The following is an 18,422-nucleotide window of genomic DNA, read 5'->3' as shown; positions in this document are numbered from 1 at the left end:
CTTCCCTATTTACAGCCAAATTTCTGGAAGACATGTTCGTGTTTGTTGTCCCTACTTCTTTATTTCCCACTTCCTGCTGAATCCACTAAGTGGCTTCTACTCTCAATACTCTATTAATATGGTTGCTCTTCATGTCAAATGTCTCTTTGTGCCCAATCCAGTGGCCATTTCAGGCTTGTCTTCTGGTTCCTTTTGAAAGCCTCATACTTCTGGGCTGCCTTCTTATCCCTTCTCAATGGGATCCCCTTTCCTCTGCTATGCAGAAAATACACTGGTATGCCTCTGAGCTCCCTTCCCAGTCCTCTATTCTTACTATATACTTTCCCTGGATAATCTCATCTACTACCTTAACAAAATTACCATTTTTTTATTAATCCCAAATTTTTAGAACAGGTTTCTCTCCTGCTTCAGACTACCTACAACTGACTACTATTTCTCTCTTCTTACATACCGTATATCATGGGCTACTCAATATTAAAATACCATGGGTGCCAAAAATATGTATACAAGTGGACACTTTGGTCAACGTTGCTCAAGCAGTAGTCTGCCGTAATCAGAAGTGTCTGGACGCTGATGGTAACCACTTTGACCACCTCTTGTAATTGCAGAAGTCAAACGTGACTTGTATTCATCTTTTGTTATCAGTATATATTATTACTATTTTAGTATTTTCCTTTCTTAAAATGTGTATACATTTTTTTTGCACCCCGTTATCTAATCCTGAACTAATCCCATTCCCACTCTCTCACCACATAGCTTTTCTTGCTTTGTCCTAGTAGCTTATCATAGTGACAAAAATCGAGGTTTCATTCTTCTGCCTTTCTCATGTCCAATTCAAAGCACTAAGTCCTAACAATTCTATCTAAAAACTTCTGAAATCTATCCATGTTTCTCAATGTCCACTGCCACTATTTAGCATAGTGGTTAAGAATGCTGGTTCAGAAGCTAGACTTATCTTGGTACAAGTCCGCACTCCACAAATGTATTATCCAGTTGTGTGGTTCTGGACAAGCAAAAGCCTCTCAAGTGCCTCAGTTCTCATCACTCAACATATTGTTACCTATCATTAGCCAGACCATCATCACCTCTACCTTAGATTACTCTGACAATATCTTAGGTCTACTGGCCTCCAGTCTGGCCCTTCTGCAATCTAGTTCCTTGGTGTAGCCAATGATCTAAAACATAAATCTCATCATGTTAATCCTCACTTTAAATCCTTTAATGGTTCCCACTGTCTTCAAAAGAATGTTTAAACTCCTTAACAGTGCACACAGGCCTTTATTTAAACTCTGGTCCCTGTTAAATATTAACTCCTTATCTCTCTAATTCCTGTTCTCTGCCTGTCACATGCAAACCACACTGAACTAACTGTAGGTCCTTAGACTTACCATGCTATTCTTTGCCTCTGGATCTCTGCATATGCTGTTCTTTATGCCTGCAAAGCCTCTCCCTTTTAACTCCTCTTCCCACCATACACATATACCTGGCTAGATCAACTGATACTTTTGCTTTACTTCTCCTTGTGGGCATCATTTCTTCTGAAAGCCTTCCTAACTCCTAAGGCTGGGTAGGCAGACCCCAACTGTCCTTAGCATTTCATACCTACTTCATCTTAGCCTTTAGGTGTTCATCTCATTCATAATTGCTTGCTTGTCTTTAGCCTGTAAGCTCCTTGAAGACAGTGAGCATGCCTTGTTCACCACTCTATCCCTAGTGATTAGTACAGTGATGAGCACAGTGGACAGTCAGCCAATACCAGTGGAATAAATTATCGAGTGTGCACTGCTTGCACACCCTTTTAATTAACTATCTCTAGAATTTAAAATGCTACCCCTAACCAGTCATGTCACCAGTTTATACAGCCCTTTAATGTAGAAGGGATTTCTTATTTTCTACCATATATCCTATGGAAGAAATAGTCTGAATACAAATATACCACATTTTATAAAATGCAAGTAACCTTAAGTATGATTAACTTGACTGCTATATTTTAGAAAAAGTTTTAAAAGATTACATTGAGGGAAATTCTTAACACATAGTGAAAAGAGACAATAAAAGGAGGTTTTTATATTCAAAGGTAAAACTGCATATGTAGATTTGTTTACAACCATTCTTGTGAAATACTTTTTAAAAAAATACGACCAACTTCTTTGCAAATAGCAGACACATACCTCAACTATGATGACCTAATTTTTGATGGATAATGCACATGATTAGGCAGAAATAGGCAAGCTCACACTGGTAGATTAACTACCAAATTCTCAGTTAAAACTCCGTTTGTGGCCCCCGCTTCTTGATCGATTTCTATTCCCACTTCGTCTTCTACCATCTTGTCGACTTCCTGAGCGATTCCCCTGTCGACTCTGTCTACCTGACCGTCCACTGGATCGACCACCTGACCGGCCAGACCGGCCCCTTGACCAGCCACTCCTCTGTCTGGAATTAGAGGATGTGTTTCCATCATAATATTCTTCAATTTCAGGTAACTTGGCTGGCACTGAGAGTATCCAGTCTGAATCGTGCCACTCTGCCTGTTGGGGGGATTTACAGAATTAAAATAAATGCAAAGTAGAAACCATAAGCAAGCACGTAAGTATAGAAGACTCTTTTATCATATGTCTATTAGCTAAAGGCCATCTATCTGTTAAATTCAAAGTATCTGGGACAAAATTGAAAACCAAGAAAAAAAATATTCAAAGCACATTCACTAAAGCTCTTAAGTTTTCCTTTCAGGAGAAACTCTCAGGCTCATTTTGAGATTCTAAATTCATACTCAGTTTACATATTCTGAAAGAGCACTAGTTTCTCTGCACAAAACAAATAATAAGTAGTGCATTGCTTTCAGCAGGTATAGTGACAGAAACAAGAAGTGAGAGCTGATGATGGAGATTAAAAACCTGTCAACACCAGAGGGGGACTGAAAAATGTAGCCATTGGAAACACTCACTATCAGGGTAAACAACTCAACATACAAAAATCAGCAGCTCATAAGAGCACCGCAGTGTCATATCCTGCTACATTAACTGTTCTTCATTGTGACCATGAGTTACCAAGGAAAGTTACTATTAAAATGCCTTGTTGGTAAGAGTGAGCAAAGACAAACACCCACACACACCACTGGTGCCAATATCTGACCAAAGCCTTAAAAAATGTGCAAACCTTTGGGCCCAGCAGTCATGTTAAAAAAACTCATCTAAAGAGATAAACATGGCAATGTAAAGAGTTAGCTACACCAACATTCAGGGCTGACCTGTTTATAATAGTATATTACTGAAAATAATCTAAATGTCCGAAAATAGAACATAGATTAAGTTGGCCCACCCATATGGCCAAATGCCAGGAAGCCATTAAAAATAAGTAACCCTAAGGGCTGGCCGAGTGGCTCAGTTGGTTAAGAGCTCGCTCAAGAGTTTGATCTCTGAGCAACTGCAGTTCAAGTCCAGCCCGAGCTGAGCAGCCGCTGAGCTGCCAACAGGTGGCAGGATGGCTCAGCTAAATAAATAAATAAATAAATAAAATAAGTAACCCTATATAGTTGACACAGAAATGTATTCACAATATAGTCTGAATTTTTTAAAAGACTTAAAAAACATGGGCTGGCCAAGTGGCTCAGTTGGTTAAGAGCTCGCTCAAGAGTGCGAGCTCTGAGCAACAGCAGTTCGATTCCCGGCCCAAGCTGAGTTGCTGCTGAGCTGCCAACCGGTGGCAGGATGGCTCAGCTAAAATAAAAAAAAATTTTTTTTAATATTTAAAAAACAATAATCTCCTTGTTTCAAATTATATAAATATGCATTGGGAAGCAATAGACAAATGCTATACTGTAGGAATCTAGTGGACAATCTCTTTCTTCAACATAAAATACAAGAAAAATATTTTTTAAAAGAGAAAGGAGGGTGAACCTAAAGATGAAAAGAAACTTAAGAAACATCAAATTACAATGTATGAACCTTATGGACCTTATATCTAAAAATATTTGGAAGACAATAGGGGAAATTTAAACACAAGTTGGATAATATTATGGAATTATTATTTTGGGGGGTTGATTATGGTATTATGATTGTTTTTAAGTTTCCTTAATATTTATGGAAATATTTATGGTTGAAATGATACAATGCCTAGAATTTGTTTCAAAACAAATATAGGAGAGTGGGGAAGTAGATAGAAGTAGACATAAAACAAAATTGGCCTTGAGTTGATTGATAATTGTTGAAGCTAAGTGATGGGAATATGAGGATTTACTGTGCAATTCTATTTTTTTATGTTTGAGACTATAATGAAAATTGTTTTAAATTATGTAAATTGGATATTTTTACATTAAGGAATTATTGACTTAGGCATGATAATAATATTGTGACTGATTTTTTTAAATCCCTATCTTTTAAAGAAACATATTTAGCTATTTAACAGATAAAATTTTTAAAATACCTGTAACCTTTCTGACTCGGTTGTGGGAACATCAAAGCAAACACCCTAAAAGCAAAATTAAAACATTTTTATTAAGATGCATATGAGTTAATTTCTAACTAATACATTAATACTTGCTGGTAATCTTATATTAGCTAAAAAAAAGATTAGGTATGTCCCAGGACACACCTTATAGGATTAAAACTAATACATAACACATGACAGAGTGACTGCTTATTATATTTTCTAAATCTGAAAAGTACCTAAACACAGTATCTAATAAGAAAATACTGCACTAAAAATCTAGATAGAAAAATTTTTGTAGACACTATAATGTTATTCCATGCCTCTTGTAAAATGATCCATCTAATAAATTCCTTTAAAAATTTAGTGCCAGAAAGTTTCTCTCCTGAAAAGCTGCAATGCTTATCAGATAATGAGAATAATGTAACCCAAGATGTTTCCTCTTCAGTCATAGTTTCCAAGAAATTGAAAGTTAATAAAATACTCAAGTGTAGCAATTAATTTAGCCTAAGAATATATTTCCACACCCCCACACACACATTTTTTCTGAATATGTCTATTTGTCTCATACTTCCCACAAATCTTTTTTGAAGGAAAGTAATATTAAACTTTGAGAGAGGTAATTATTTCCAATAAACAATCTAGTTAATAAATTCTAGGCCAGAACGAACCTCTATAGTAAAGTCAGACAAATAAATATAACACCTTTTCTTAAAACTATTAGAATAAATCAGTCACTAAGATTACAAACGGTTTTAACTTATCTGTTTTGTAAATGTATTAAACTTAATTCACTTCATTATCCTCATTAACAACCAATAGCAGATCACTCAAAAAACAATATTGTGTATTACCTAAATAATAGAGTTGTTTAGCTGTTGCAATCCTAAGTTCCTTAGAGAACAAACACATACAACCACACATAACAAGTATACAAGGACAGAAATTTAAATAATTTGGGTCTTAGTCAAACTAAGCAGAATAACTTACAGCTTTTTAGAGGACTGGGTTATTTATATAACTCCCTAAAAATTTACAAGTGGAAACACACGGAGAAAACAATACTATTCATCCCATTAGACTTCAAAAAAAGAGAGAAGGAACAAAACCTACTAGTCTTTATAAACATTTGCAGTAGTTGATTAAAAATCTTTACTTATCTAGAAAAGCCTACCATATTTCCTTTTAGGAGGCATATTCTGGTAATTTGGGACACAGAATTACTACTCAGCTTTCTGTTCAGTTCTTTCCAAGCACAGCTGACATCCTGTATTTCTTCTGGGCTTTCCAGAGTCATGGTCACAAACCCCTTAAGGAATAAAAGTCACATTATGGTTGGGAAAAAAGCAGCAGGACAATGAAGTTCTAATTCTATAGCCCTTCATGACGCAACCGTGCATTTATGAACCAACAGTATAGCATGACTGCTAAAAAAAAAATTCTTTGAAACTATATTAATAGAAGACTAGCGTTTATAAGTCACTGAAGGTACCATTCTTTTATATGCATTGCTATAAAGACTATATTTAACCATTATGCTTTAAGAGATAATTAAACTAGAGCATCAGACAAAAGATAAGGTAGTGAAGAATTAAGGAAGTCAGTTCTGAAAGAGTCCAAGTTACCTTGGAGTAGAAAAACAAGAGGACACAGACCTCTTTAAACTTTTGAGGGCCAGTTGCATAAGCAAAAATTACTTGTTCTGTAAGAATTCACTGGACAGCAAAAAGATCAACATGAAGATACATGAAGGCACTCATCTAACAAGTATTTGAGTGCCCACTATGTATGTGCCAGAGACTCTACTAGGTGCTCGAGATTCAGCAGTAAATAATCCTTCCTCTCATGGAGATTACATTGTAGTGCAAGGGTCGGCAAACTGTGGTTCACGAGCCACATGCAGCTCTTTGGGTACGTATATGTGAGCAATTTTTTGTGTGAATTTTTCTTATTTTAATAGATACAATTAATACTATTACTTGTTAAGGCCAGCCGAGTGGCTTGTTGGTTAAGAGTTGGCTTGGGAGCACGAGCTCTGAGCAACAGGGCCGCTGGTTCGGATCCCACATGGGCCAGTGATGCTGCACCCTCTACAGCTAAGATAGTGAACAACAGCTCGACCTGGAGCTGGGATGCCGTGAGTCGCCGGCGATGTCGTAGGCTGCAGTGGGGCTGCAGTGGGCTGCCGTAAACTACCGTGAGCGGCCAGCAGCGGGCGTGATCTTTCGTGAGCTGCCATGAGCAGCCGGTCAATGGCCGGTGACCAATCTGCCTCAGCCAGGAAGAGCGCAATGATCACAATACCAACATGGGCCAGTGAAGCGACGTCCTCCACAACTAGACTGAAGAACAAAAGGACAGCAACTTGTCTGTTCCCCTTCCCTGATTCCCCAATGCTGTTCCCTCCCCCAATTCCCCAATAAAATCTTAAAAAAAAAAATTAACTATTACTTGTTATAATATTACTTTAAATTTTCCTTATTTGTAAAAATATATTTATGGCTCTTGAGTAATTTTTAAATTGTTGTGAAGGACAGGATTGGCTCTTCCATCTCAAAAGTTTGCCGAGCCCTGTTCTAGTGTATGTGTGTATGCGGGGGGCTGTGGAAAGATAAAGTAGACAGTAAACAAGAAAAAATATAGAATGTCAGATAGTAATAAGCATAATGAAGAAAAATAAGCGGGGCAAGGGAATAGAGAGTAAAGGGAGGGGTAAGCTATAGTAAGGTGTCAAGAAAGACCTCTTTGATATGGTGATATTTGAGGAGAGACCTAAATTACGTGAAGGAAGAAGCCGTGTTCTTAAAAGGGAAGAATATTTAAAACAGTACAAGTAAGTATAATGGCCTTGTGCAGCAGTGGGTTTATGTTTGAGTAACAGCAGGTAGGTTAGGGTGGCTGAAACAAGCAAGCGGACAGTGATAAAAGACGAGGCCAGAAGGGTAGCAAGGGGAAGACCGTATAGTAGATTCATGGTAAAGACTTAGTATTTTGGTTTAACCCATGAAAGACATTTCAAACCACTAACACCCTATTTCTAAGATATTTTAATCAGAGGTTGGATGACCCATCTGCCAAAGAGGGATTCTTTTATTAGATAAGGGTTAGGACTAAATGACCTGTTAGGTACGTCTTAGCTCTAAAGGTCTATCTTAATATTTTCATAAGTATTTGGTGGGTTATTAGGGATAGGATATTTTCTCAGTGCTAAAGTATCACCCCACAGACCACTTACTAGTTACAGACAGTAAACTATACCTTTACAATGGGAATATAGGGCAGTTTCCATCTTAAACAAGCAATCACACTAAACTTTACTACGATACACTGAAACAATCTGCAATATATGCCTCCTGATGTGATGCAAAATGAAGTACATAGCACCACCTAAGAAGTATTCTTGCCAAAGCTGTTTAACCTGAATATAAAATCAAGCTTTCATATTACTTCCAGTTTATAGGAAAGACTGAATAAAGGCAAAAGTTAAATGATGTGTGAAGAGAAAGCCAGACAAACCCAGAAGGTGAGATATTCTAGACTCTTATCTAGACAACTGATCTAGAATCTTCAAAAAATCAATAAAGATGGGAAAACGGTTCCAGATTAAAAAACAGACATAAACAATTATAACATATAAACCTTAATTGGGTCCAAATTTTTAAAGAAGATATATATGGGTGGGGGAGAGGAAGGAAGGGAGGGAGGAGAAGGGTGATGGGGAGGCAGAAAAGGAGAGATTGAGTTTGACACATTAAGTCACTCTCAGCAAAATGACATTTGGCTAAACCATTAACACCTGCCAGGTGGAAAACATCAGATGACCCAGTTGCACTCATTTCTGCTATACCAAATAAGTCATATGTTTACCCGCCCTGCACTTTTTGTTCCACTCTCCCAGTAACTCTCTCTCATTTTTGATGGGTGCCCTCACCCAGTGACTCCCCTCACTTATACCATAGCCAGTAATAAATCTTTGAACTACTTGCAACCAATGGCTGTGATGTGGTTGTTTTGATATCTGATACCAAGCAGGTCAGATGATGTTATTTATACACACACACACACACACACACCACCCCCTCCACATATACAGGCAATCCTTACTTTGCATGGTACTATGTTAAGTGTGCAGTCTACTTCTCGATTTGCATGGTACTATAGCAACTTACAAAATGTAGAATAGGTCTGGTATGCAAGTTTTAGTTAACATACCGCTGTGCAAAGTGAAGGTTTGCTGAATTTCTCTCCAGGTAGACAGATATGTATGGTTCGATTTTAATCTTAAGCCCATACAATTTTTTCACAGATTTCTACCTTGTCAGAGGTGATCAAAGATCGTGGTTCAAAGTTTGATGCACCAGAGATGTGAGCTAATGCTGCAGCCAATGCATCCACTGCCCCTTTCTCTTCTATTAGTTTCTGAGCTGATGGTCGGAAAAAATCAATAGCAGCATAAGAAACGGAAGCCAGAGACCTATGGTTTAAAAACAGCAAGTTTTCTTAGTCAACACAAAAGGAAAAAATTAAAGATTAGACAATGAATGGGAAAAGAAAGAGCAACGTTTCTTTATTTTAATATAACTAAATGTCTGGTAAAACTCGTGATTACATTTTCTGATATTTGAACTAGGCGAGCTTAAAGATGAACAGCCTAATAATACAAAAGAAAAAATTATTCAGCAAGGTCAGAAAGCATACCTGATAGCATCCATGCTTTTAGATTTAACTAAATCCATTGTAGAAGGAACACCTACACGTTTAAAAGTAATTCCCTGAAAATGAAAGAATTATATTAAAGAAAAATGGAAGTCTTTACAATTAATTCCTAAATTAATATAGTTTGTTGAATTTCCACTTCTTGGACTTAAAGATTTCCAAGCCCTAGCAGATCAAAAGCTCTGCTTTTTCTAATAAATGATCAATTACAAAATATAGAAAGAGAAAAAAGATTTTCTGAATTAGTTACATTTTCTGAATTTAGCCCCTTGGTTACAATCATGGAATTTTACTTGCAAAATAAAACTGATTCAAAAAAAGGAAAAAGATGCTATTTACATCTATCAAATTTTTATTACCCTATTTCATTTACGAAGTATAAGAATAGTGTATAAAAACACATCATAAAAATGGGAAAAAATGTTAAATACCACAAAAAAACCAGACCACAAAAAATGTATAATTTCTTATAGAAACTGACCATTGTACCATTACTCAATATAACCTTAACTATTACACCAAGACAATGTCACAGTCACACATTTACAATGCTGGACTAAGAGGTACTGAAATCACAATGCACTTCCGATTTTAGTATCAAGAGAGAAGTTCAAGGGAAAAATGAGAAATTCAGCTCTTCTGTCTTCACAATAAAAGCTGTATTAAAATAAAATTGCAGCTAATATAAACTTAGCTCTCCACATCCTTCACATCCAAATGCAGCTTAAACTGAGAAAAGTTACAAAAATCTATTTGAGAGAACATAAAAAGAACTCTTTTCTAAGGCACCATTTAGATAATAAGCCTGAAATAATTTAACGCTATTTTACTTACTGCTTTTTGTTCCACATATCTTAGTTGACCTCTTTCCCTTGGTTGATAAAAACATATGCAAATCCCTGTCCGGCCAGCTCTACCTGTGCGTCCAGAGCGATGAATATAGGACTCAACATCCTAAAAATAAAATAGGATACTTTAAAAAAATGTAGCAAGTTATACAGACATGCCACATTCCAGCATCAAAATAATAATGGTAATAACTACTACTATCAATAATAATAATATTTTCATTTCAATCCTGTTGTTCTTTTCAATATCCCAAAGAATTTTTATGCAGAATTTTGGGATAAAGGGGAAATGATTAAAAACCTTTTTATCCACCTCCTCCCAGGACTCTTAATATGGCAACTTTTTATAATTCCCTTACATGAATCTATGCTTTAATCCACATAATGAAGGTAGTAATTTGCAAAGGCATCAGATTCCGATCACTTTAACACCACCAACACACTAACAAAAAATGGCTAAGGGCAAGAACAGATAACATTTTTCATATCCCAAGCAATATCTTGTAAATAAAATGGCAGTTTATACAACTGCTCTTCTTTTCCCCAAATCAAATCTCATTTCCTACCTGTGGAGGAGAACTCTGAATCACCAGGTCGACTTCAGGAATGTCCAAACCACGGGCAGCCACATTGGTTGCCACCAAAACTTTAAAACTACCTTCTCTGAAGCCTTTCAGTGTGATTTCTCTCTGTGACTGTGCGATGTCCCCATGTAAACACTGGGCATTCTATTTGAAAAAAAGGAAAAGTATACAGCTCATACTTAAAATTGATAGCACCCTACCACCATACAGTCTGTGTTCTCTGTTGTTTTTTAATCTTATTTTCTGATAATTACAACACTTGCTTACTGTTCAAAAAATTCAAACATTACAGAAAATATTTAACATAAAATGTAAAAGCTTCCTTTAGTATCAGCCTGCTAATAATTCACTGCTAACAGTGTGGTAAATATCCCTCCAGATATTTTTTTCATTTTTTTCTTTTTGTTTTGCCAGATACTAAAAAAAACCCAAAAAACCACACACACTTCTCACATATACTAGCACATAATTGTATGTATTTACTTATAAAAAGGGGATCATACTATGTATGTACTGTTTTGTAACCTGTTTTATAAATTATCTTAGTCATTTTCCCACATCTATAGATATAACGGCTTAATTTTTTAAAACTATATATGATTTCTTCACATGGATGCAGTATTATTTACTTCAGGAATATCTTACTGATGAACATTTGGGTTGTATTCAAATGTTGACAGTCAGAAACAATGATAGAGTGAACAACATTGTATTTATATCTCTGGACCCCTCAGTATACGTATATTTCAGTAGGATACATATCTATAAGTTGAATTTCTGGGTCAAAAATTATGAGCATTTACCATTTTGATAGGTATTGCAAAACTACATTATAAAAAAAGAGGTTGTACCCATTTACTTTTCAACATTCTATGAGTATTTAATCATTCCCTACCTACCCAATTATGAATCATTATATCCTTGTGAATTTAACAGGCAAAAATGATTTCCCAATGTTGTTTTAATTTACATTTCTGTAATTTTTAGTGAAGTTGAACCTATTTTTATTATTTGTATGTTTATCTTCCCTTTGTGCTGCAAATAATCTACCTAGTATTGTAAATAAATATCCCAGGATTACTGGCCAGCATTAAAATTTTAAAGTTCCCAACAGTGTCTAAACCTTTGTATCTAAGCCTAATGCAGTCAACTCTGAGTTAATTCACTGGGAACTTGCTGTGCACCAGGCATATATGCCCGGTTCTGGAACAATCATAAAGAAACAGCCCTAAGACACAAGCTGATCAGCATTTTCAATACAGTGTGATATATGCTGTTACAAGGTGCAGGATGCTATAGGAATACCTAGGACAGGAACCTATCTCAATCTTGTTTGAGGGGGAAGTAGCACTGAAGCTGAGACCTGACACATAAGGAACCAGTAGTAAGGAGCAGGAAGCTAGGGAGTTCCAGGCAGAAAAAATATACATACATAGTGTATCTTGCAAACTACAAATATTTGAGTATTGCTAAAGAAAGCATACAGTAAAAAGGAGAAGTGGTGAAAGATGAGGCTGAAATAAATATGAATTTTATCCTGAGGACAATATGAAACAATTGAATGATGTAAGAAGATTATCATGAACATGTTTGCATTGTAGAAGGATCACTCTGGCTACAATGTACAGACTGTATTAGAAATGGGCAAGACAAAAGTGGAAATTCAAAAGAGATATCAGTGGCCTCACCAAGGCAGTGCCAATGGCCATCTATTGAGTCAACAAATATTTAGTAATCTACAATACAATATGTTGGGCACTAGGGATAAAATGGCAAACAAAAATAAGACTGCCTCTGTCCTTATGGTCTTTATATTCTAGCAGGGAACATTAATCAAATAATTAGGCACACAAATAAATTTAGCCAACAAGTGTATAGTTAATGCAAGAGTCTAAGAGGCGAAGAGAATTTACAAGAGGGCAACCTGACCTAGTCTGGGGCAAGGAAAAAGTCCTGAGAAGTGGTGCTCTGGACTGATATCTGAAGGACGAGTGGGAGTTGCCTAGGAAAGATAGACTATACAAGTTCAAGAGCCCTGAAGTGAGAGGAAACATGGTATGTATGCAGAGAGTGCAGAAAAGAGGAGAAAGTATAATGTGAGGTTGGAGAGGAAAATTAGAGGCTAGGCCATAAATAAATCAAGAACTACTTGCAGATGAAACTGGAAGGATGTGGTGAAGCGAGTGGAAATGAGTATAAGGGAAAGAAATATATTATACACTACTCCAAGATTTTGAGTATCTGCTAAAGTAGTAGGAAAGAAATGGACCATTTTAAACTATAGGAGATAGAATTCAAAAAACACTTTGTACAATAGTTAACTAATTGGCAAATGGTAAGAAAGAAACGTCATAGACAATAGTAAATTTCTGGCTTAGGCTATGAGTAGATGTATCATTCGAAAATAGGGAATGTTGGGAGACTGAGTATTTATGGAAGTGTACATGAGAATGAATTCAATTTTAAGTAAATAATGGGTTGGGGTGTCTGTAGCCAGTAGAATAAACACAGGTCTAGTTTCTGGAGACAGAGCTAACCTGGAAAATGATTATACTTCTATATTTCTCTACACTTACTGGCTGCTTGCTATAAGAAAAGCATTGTACTAAATGTTTTAAATGATTTCATTTACTTAAAAGTGTAAAAAATTTGTTTTTAAATACCACTTTTTAAAAAGGCGTGGGGCAGCCAAATGGCTCAGTTGGCTAAGAGTTGGCATGGGACCACGAGCTCTGAGGAGCAGGGCCGCCGGTCCAGTTCCCACATGAGCCAGTGATGCTGCTCTATCCACAGATAAGATGGTGAACAATAGCTCAACTTGAAGCTAGGCTGCCGTGAGCTGCTGTCCAATGGCCGGCGACAGACTGCCTCAGCCAGGAAGAACACAATGATCATAATACCAACATGGGCCAGTGAAGCGACATCCTCCACAACTAGACTGAAGAACAAAAGAACAGCAACTTGTCTGTTCCCTTTCCCCGATTACCCAATGCTGTTCCCCTCCCCCAATTCCCCAATAAAATCTTTAAAAACAAAATTTAAAAAGTAAAAAGGAAATGAGTGGCTCAGTTGGTGAAGAGCGCAAGCTTTGAGCAATAGGGTTGCTGGTTTGATTACCACATGGGCCAGTGAGCTGCGCCAGAGCTGAGCTGCCAACAGGCAGCAGGATGGCTCAGCTGGTGAGAGCACGTGCTCCTAACAACAAGGTTCCCCGTTCAACTCCTACATGGGATGATGGGCTATACCCACCCACAACTAAGATTGAAAAAGGCACCTTGAGCTGAGCAGCCATGGGCTACTAATGGGTGGCCGGATGGCAACTGGACTTGGAGCTGAGCTAGCTGCACCCTCCACAACTAAGACTGACGGACAACAACTTGGCTGTTCCCCTTCCCCAATTCCCCAATAAAAATCTTTAAAAAAAGGAAACATGGTCACAGAAACATGAAGTGACTTGCTCAAGGTTACACAGCTAGTAAGTAACACAACGGGATTTAAACCCTGATCTGTCTGACTCCAAAATCTGTGCTATTAATCAGTATGCTCAGGAAGAATATGTTGGGTAAGAACAAAGAAGTACAGAGATTAGAACTCTGAGAAATGCCAATATTTGAAGCACAAGACCTCAACAAAACTGGGAAAGATTAGCTAGAGGAGAAGGAAGAAAACCTGTGCAATATCATGGAACCCAAATTAAATGTTTCAAGAAAGAAAACATTCTATTATTTTTTTAAATAATCATAAACAAACATACTTTAAATAAGTTGGACAGTTTTTTATAATAAATTTTTCAAATTCACTTAAAAAATTTGATACAACACTGATTTTTTTTCTTCTTGAGAACTAGTCATAACAGGGACATAATACATTCATGAAACCAGTGATGGTACCAGGTCTGTAACTTACAAATAAATTTTTTCCAAAAGTGTGTGTGTGTGTGTGTGTGTGTGTGTGCGCGCGCGCGCGCGTGCATGCACATTTAATTGTTTAGAATTAAGAAGGTATTTTCTGTTAAAAACTAACCTAAAGAAAAAAATTAAATTAAAATTTAAATATAAAATTAAGAAACTAATCATTAGTTTTCTCGTTATCCATAAAATCCCATATCACCCAAAATGACATGCTACTAATTTTTACCTAAATAGCAAACCAGCGGAGGAGTAATTGCATTACTCGGAATCACAGAAACTGATTATCATCCAATAAGGGGAATTCTCACCCAGCCTTTGCAGCAAGGCAATTCCTGCCTATGAGATAAAATAATAGCTTCTGTAAGACAGTTGCTGCTGAGTGCTCTAAAGCAATGAAAGGAAAGTAAATCAACTACCTTCCAACACTATTCAGAGTCTGTTTATACTGGATACAAAGCTAAATCTACAATTAGTTAAAATGACACTGATAGGGCCAGCCAAGTGGCTTAGTTGGTTAAAAGCTTGCTCAAGAGTGCGAGCTCTGAGCAACAAGGTCACCAGTTCGATTCCCAGCCCAAGCTGAGCTGCCACTGAGCTGCCAACAGGTGGAAGGATGGCTCAGCTAAAAAAAAAATTAATAAATACAAAAAGGGCCGACTGAGTGGCTCAGTTGGTTAAGAGCTTGCTCAAGAGTTTGAGCTCTGAGCAACGGCGGTTCGATGCCCGGCCTGAGCTAAGCTGCCACTGAGCTGCCAACATGTGGCAGGATAGCTCAGCTAAAAAAAAAAACAAAACACACTGGTGAAGGTAGTGACAGCATAGTCTTTAAATCTCCAGTTCCCATATAGAAATAGACATGAAAATAAGGATAACAAAATTAAAAATTCATAGAGAACATCTATGACAAAACTAAGTGACAAGGTATTTTCATGATTTCTAAAACATGAGCAAGTAGAGACAAGACCTGTGTATAGGGGGAATTTACTGGTCCTAAGAACAGATACTTCCTGGGAAATATAATGGGCCAATTTGAGATTAGCAGCTGAAACTAGAAGAGTTTTTGCACATTCATGGGTGATTGTGAGGAGCCAGAGGTAGGGTCTGAAAGAGGATGGAGCAGCCTGGATCCTATAAGAACTTTCAAAACAAAAAGCCAATGCATCCTTGCCAAGACAAAGCCCCACACTAAGGAGAAACTGTTGGACCTAGAATCCAAACTGAGGCTGCCAGGGATAATAGAAGCACAAAAAGAAAAAAAGAGAGAGAGAAAAGCTCCAGATAGAAAAAGACAGCCAGAGCTCACAAACTGGGAGGCCTTTTTTTAAAAAATTACCTTTATTGATATATAATTTACAGATTGAATTCTTGAACACTAACAAAAATTACCAAAAAAGCAGCTCTAGAGCTACGAAGCAGAAAACTACGCTGACCCACACTTCCCCATCTAAAGTTCAGAAAGATTAATTACATCTAAAAATGAACAAAAGAAAAGGTCACAATTAAATCCCATAAAATAATTAGGAGGAGGGGGAAAAAAAGAAAAAGCAGAATAGTAGCCCCACAAATGATGAAAGAGGTCTAGAAAGGCATGCACACACAACAGATGAAAACTATAGCATATTTCTGAATGAGCTAAAAGAAATTTTTTAAATGATATATGAAAGAACAATAAATAGCAAAATGAGAAAAATTAAGAAATGAGGTGAAATGACTAAAAAAAATAGAAAAGATACTTTTCACAAATAAAGACTACACTGGAAAGAATAGAAGTTTGAGTAAAACACAATAGATGATGCTTAAAAATCAGAAATTCTGAAACTTGAAGAAAAAGATGAAAAGGATTTGAGATAAAGTGACAAAGGAGGAAAAAAGAGGCAGCATACATATAATAAGAGTCCCTAAAGAAAAACTCCAAAGCAATCAGACAAACCAAATAACAAAAATTTGTAACTCAAAAACATTTTGCTGAAATTAAGAATATATTTGATACTACAATTTGAACATGTACACTGTACCCAGAAAAAGTGACCAAGAACACCACCAAACTATATTCTAGTATAACTACTGATTTTTAAAGAATAAAGTCTTTCGCATTCAGGAAAAAGATCAAATCACTTATAGAGAAAAAAAAAATCAGACTGGCATCAGACATTTTATAGTATGCTTTATTCCAAAAACAATAGAAAAACATATTTATGATATTGAAGGAAAGAAATGTGAACCAAGAATTTTATATCTAGCCAAAATGATTTTCAGGTATAAAATTACTATTATCAACAGGCAATATTTCCACGAGCCCATCCTCAGGAATCTACTAGATAACAAGTCACAGACAGCAAAAATGACTAGAGACATTGACATAAGGACTGATGGCATTATTATCAATCAATGTTAACATCACAAAAAGAGGAAGAACTAGACATTATATACCTCCTGAAGGAAGTACACCATCTATGAAATACTTTGCTCTAAATAAACACATCTGAATTTTCAGGAAATATGGAAGACAGAGGAACATGTTAAATGATACCATAGGGAAGCAACACACTCTAGATTCTGGAAACTTGGTTTTTCAAACAACAACGATAAGCCAAAAATAGAAAGAGGAATCCATATCTTAAAGAGATTTAATGAAATCACGCAACGTATCAATCTTATTTGGATCCAGAGTCAAGAAAAAAAAAACTATAAAAAGAAAAACAAAGCATTTATGAGGTAATTGAGAATCTGAACACTAACTGATATTTCAAGATATTACTGTTAAATTTTTTAAATGCAGTAACAGTATTGAGGGATTTTTTAAAATAATCATTTTCATTTAGAGACACATACCCAAATATTTATGGACGTAATAATGTTATCTATGGTTTGCATCAAAAAAATTCAGAAGCAGGAGGTGGGTGGGCATTTGGCGGAAATGATTGTTGCAGCTCGAGAATGAATATGTAGGGGGGGTTCATTACACTGTCAACTTTTGTATATGTTTGAAATTTTCTACAATAAAAAGTTAAAAGAAAAAAAGACATGTGGACTTAGTATTCTGATCCATTCATTCAATAAATATTTGTGATTCATTTTACAACACAATTCTAAAATAGAAACTCACTCTGTTTCAACCTCTATATTTTCACGATCACATCTGTAAAATCTTGAAAAATTTTATAAGAATGGATAGAATTCCATCCTGACTTAACAGATCATGAGAGGCTGGCTCTAATTTCTTTCTGAATTAGACTCAATTCTAAAAATGACTATCAAAACTGGTCCACAAAGGACACTGTGATTTTTTTTGTTTAGTGACTCATCCTTATAGTCTCAATCAGTGAAAGCATCAAAACAGACTTACCTGTTTTATGTGCGGATTCATGGCCATTTCAGTTACATTCTTTTTGGTCTCACAGAAAATAATAGCCCTCCCTTCAGACCCACTGTAGACTTGAAGGACATCTCCAATAACTGCTGGCCTCTGAGACCAATGGCACTGGATAGCCAAATGCTTTGAAGAAAAAAAAAAGCCAAATATCTGTTTCATTAAAAGTAGTAAAAAAAGACTTCTTTGTACATTTTTACTATCTGTTCAAGAATTGGCTTTCCTTGGGCCGGCCGAGTGGCGCGATGGTTAAGAACTGGCTTGGGACACCAGAGGGCCCCAGTTCGGATCCCACATATGAGGGCCAGTGACACTGCCCTCTACAGCTATGATGCTGAACAACAGCTCAACCTGGAGCTGGGATGCTGTGAGTCGCCAGCGATGGCACAGGCTGCAACACCTGCTGCAGTGGGTTGCCATGGACTACCCTGTATAGACAGCAGCCAGCGTGAGTGGTGAGCAGCCGTCCAGAAGCCAGCAACTGATCTGCCTCACCTGGGAAGAGCGCAATGATGGTGCCAACTTGGGCCAGTGAAGCAACGTCCTCCACAACTAGACTGAAGAA

General features: G+C 36.7%; 1 protein-coding gene across 3 annotated transcripts in view; it reads right to left on the bottom strand.

Moving 5' to 3' along the window:
- Window positions 1-1,966: 1,966 nt before the first annotated feature.
- The window catches only part of DDX50 (DExD-box helicase 50), a 37,600-nt gene continuing 21,144 nt past the window's right edge, over window positions 1,967-18,422 (bottom strand). For all 3 annotated transcript variants that reach the window (XM_019626156.1, XM_019626162.1, XM_019626169.1), the window contains 8 exons: window positions 17,834-17,983; window positions 10,559-10,720; window positions 9,979-10,098; window positions 9,127-9,200; window positions 8,743-8,902; window positions 5,603-5,737; window positions 4,426-4,470; window positions 1,967-2,531 (listed from right to left, as the gene is read on the bottom strand). In XM_019626156.1, the coding sequence (XP_019481701.1) occupies window positions 2,262-2,531; window positions 4,426-4,470; window positions 5,603-5,737; window positions 8,743-8,902; window positions 9,127-9,200; window positions 9,979-10,098; window positions 10,559-10,720; window positions 17,834-17,983 (1,116 nt within the window). In that variant the 3' untranslated portion in view covers window positions 1,967-2,261. The remainder of the gene's footprint in view (window positions 2,532-4,425; window positions 4,471-5,602; window positions 5,738-8,742; window positions 8,903-9,126; window positions 9,201-9,978; window positions 10,099-10,558; window positions 10,721-17,833; window positions 17,984-18,422) is intronic.

The sequence above is a fragment of the Hipposideros armiger genome, unplaced genomic scaffold, assembly GCF_001890085.2.
Source record: "Hipposideros armiger isolate ML-2016 unplaced genomic scaffold, ASM189008v1 scaffold_15, whole genome shotgun sequence".
Classification (NCBI taxonomy): Eukaryota; Metazoa; Chordata; class Mammalia; order Chiroptera; family Hipposideridae; genus Hipposideros; species Hipposideros armiger.
Note: the sequence above shows the minus strand (reverse complement) of the source record. Positions and strands in the feature narration are given on the sequence as shown.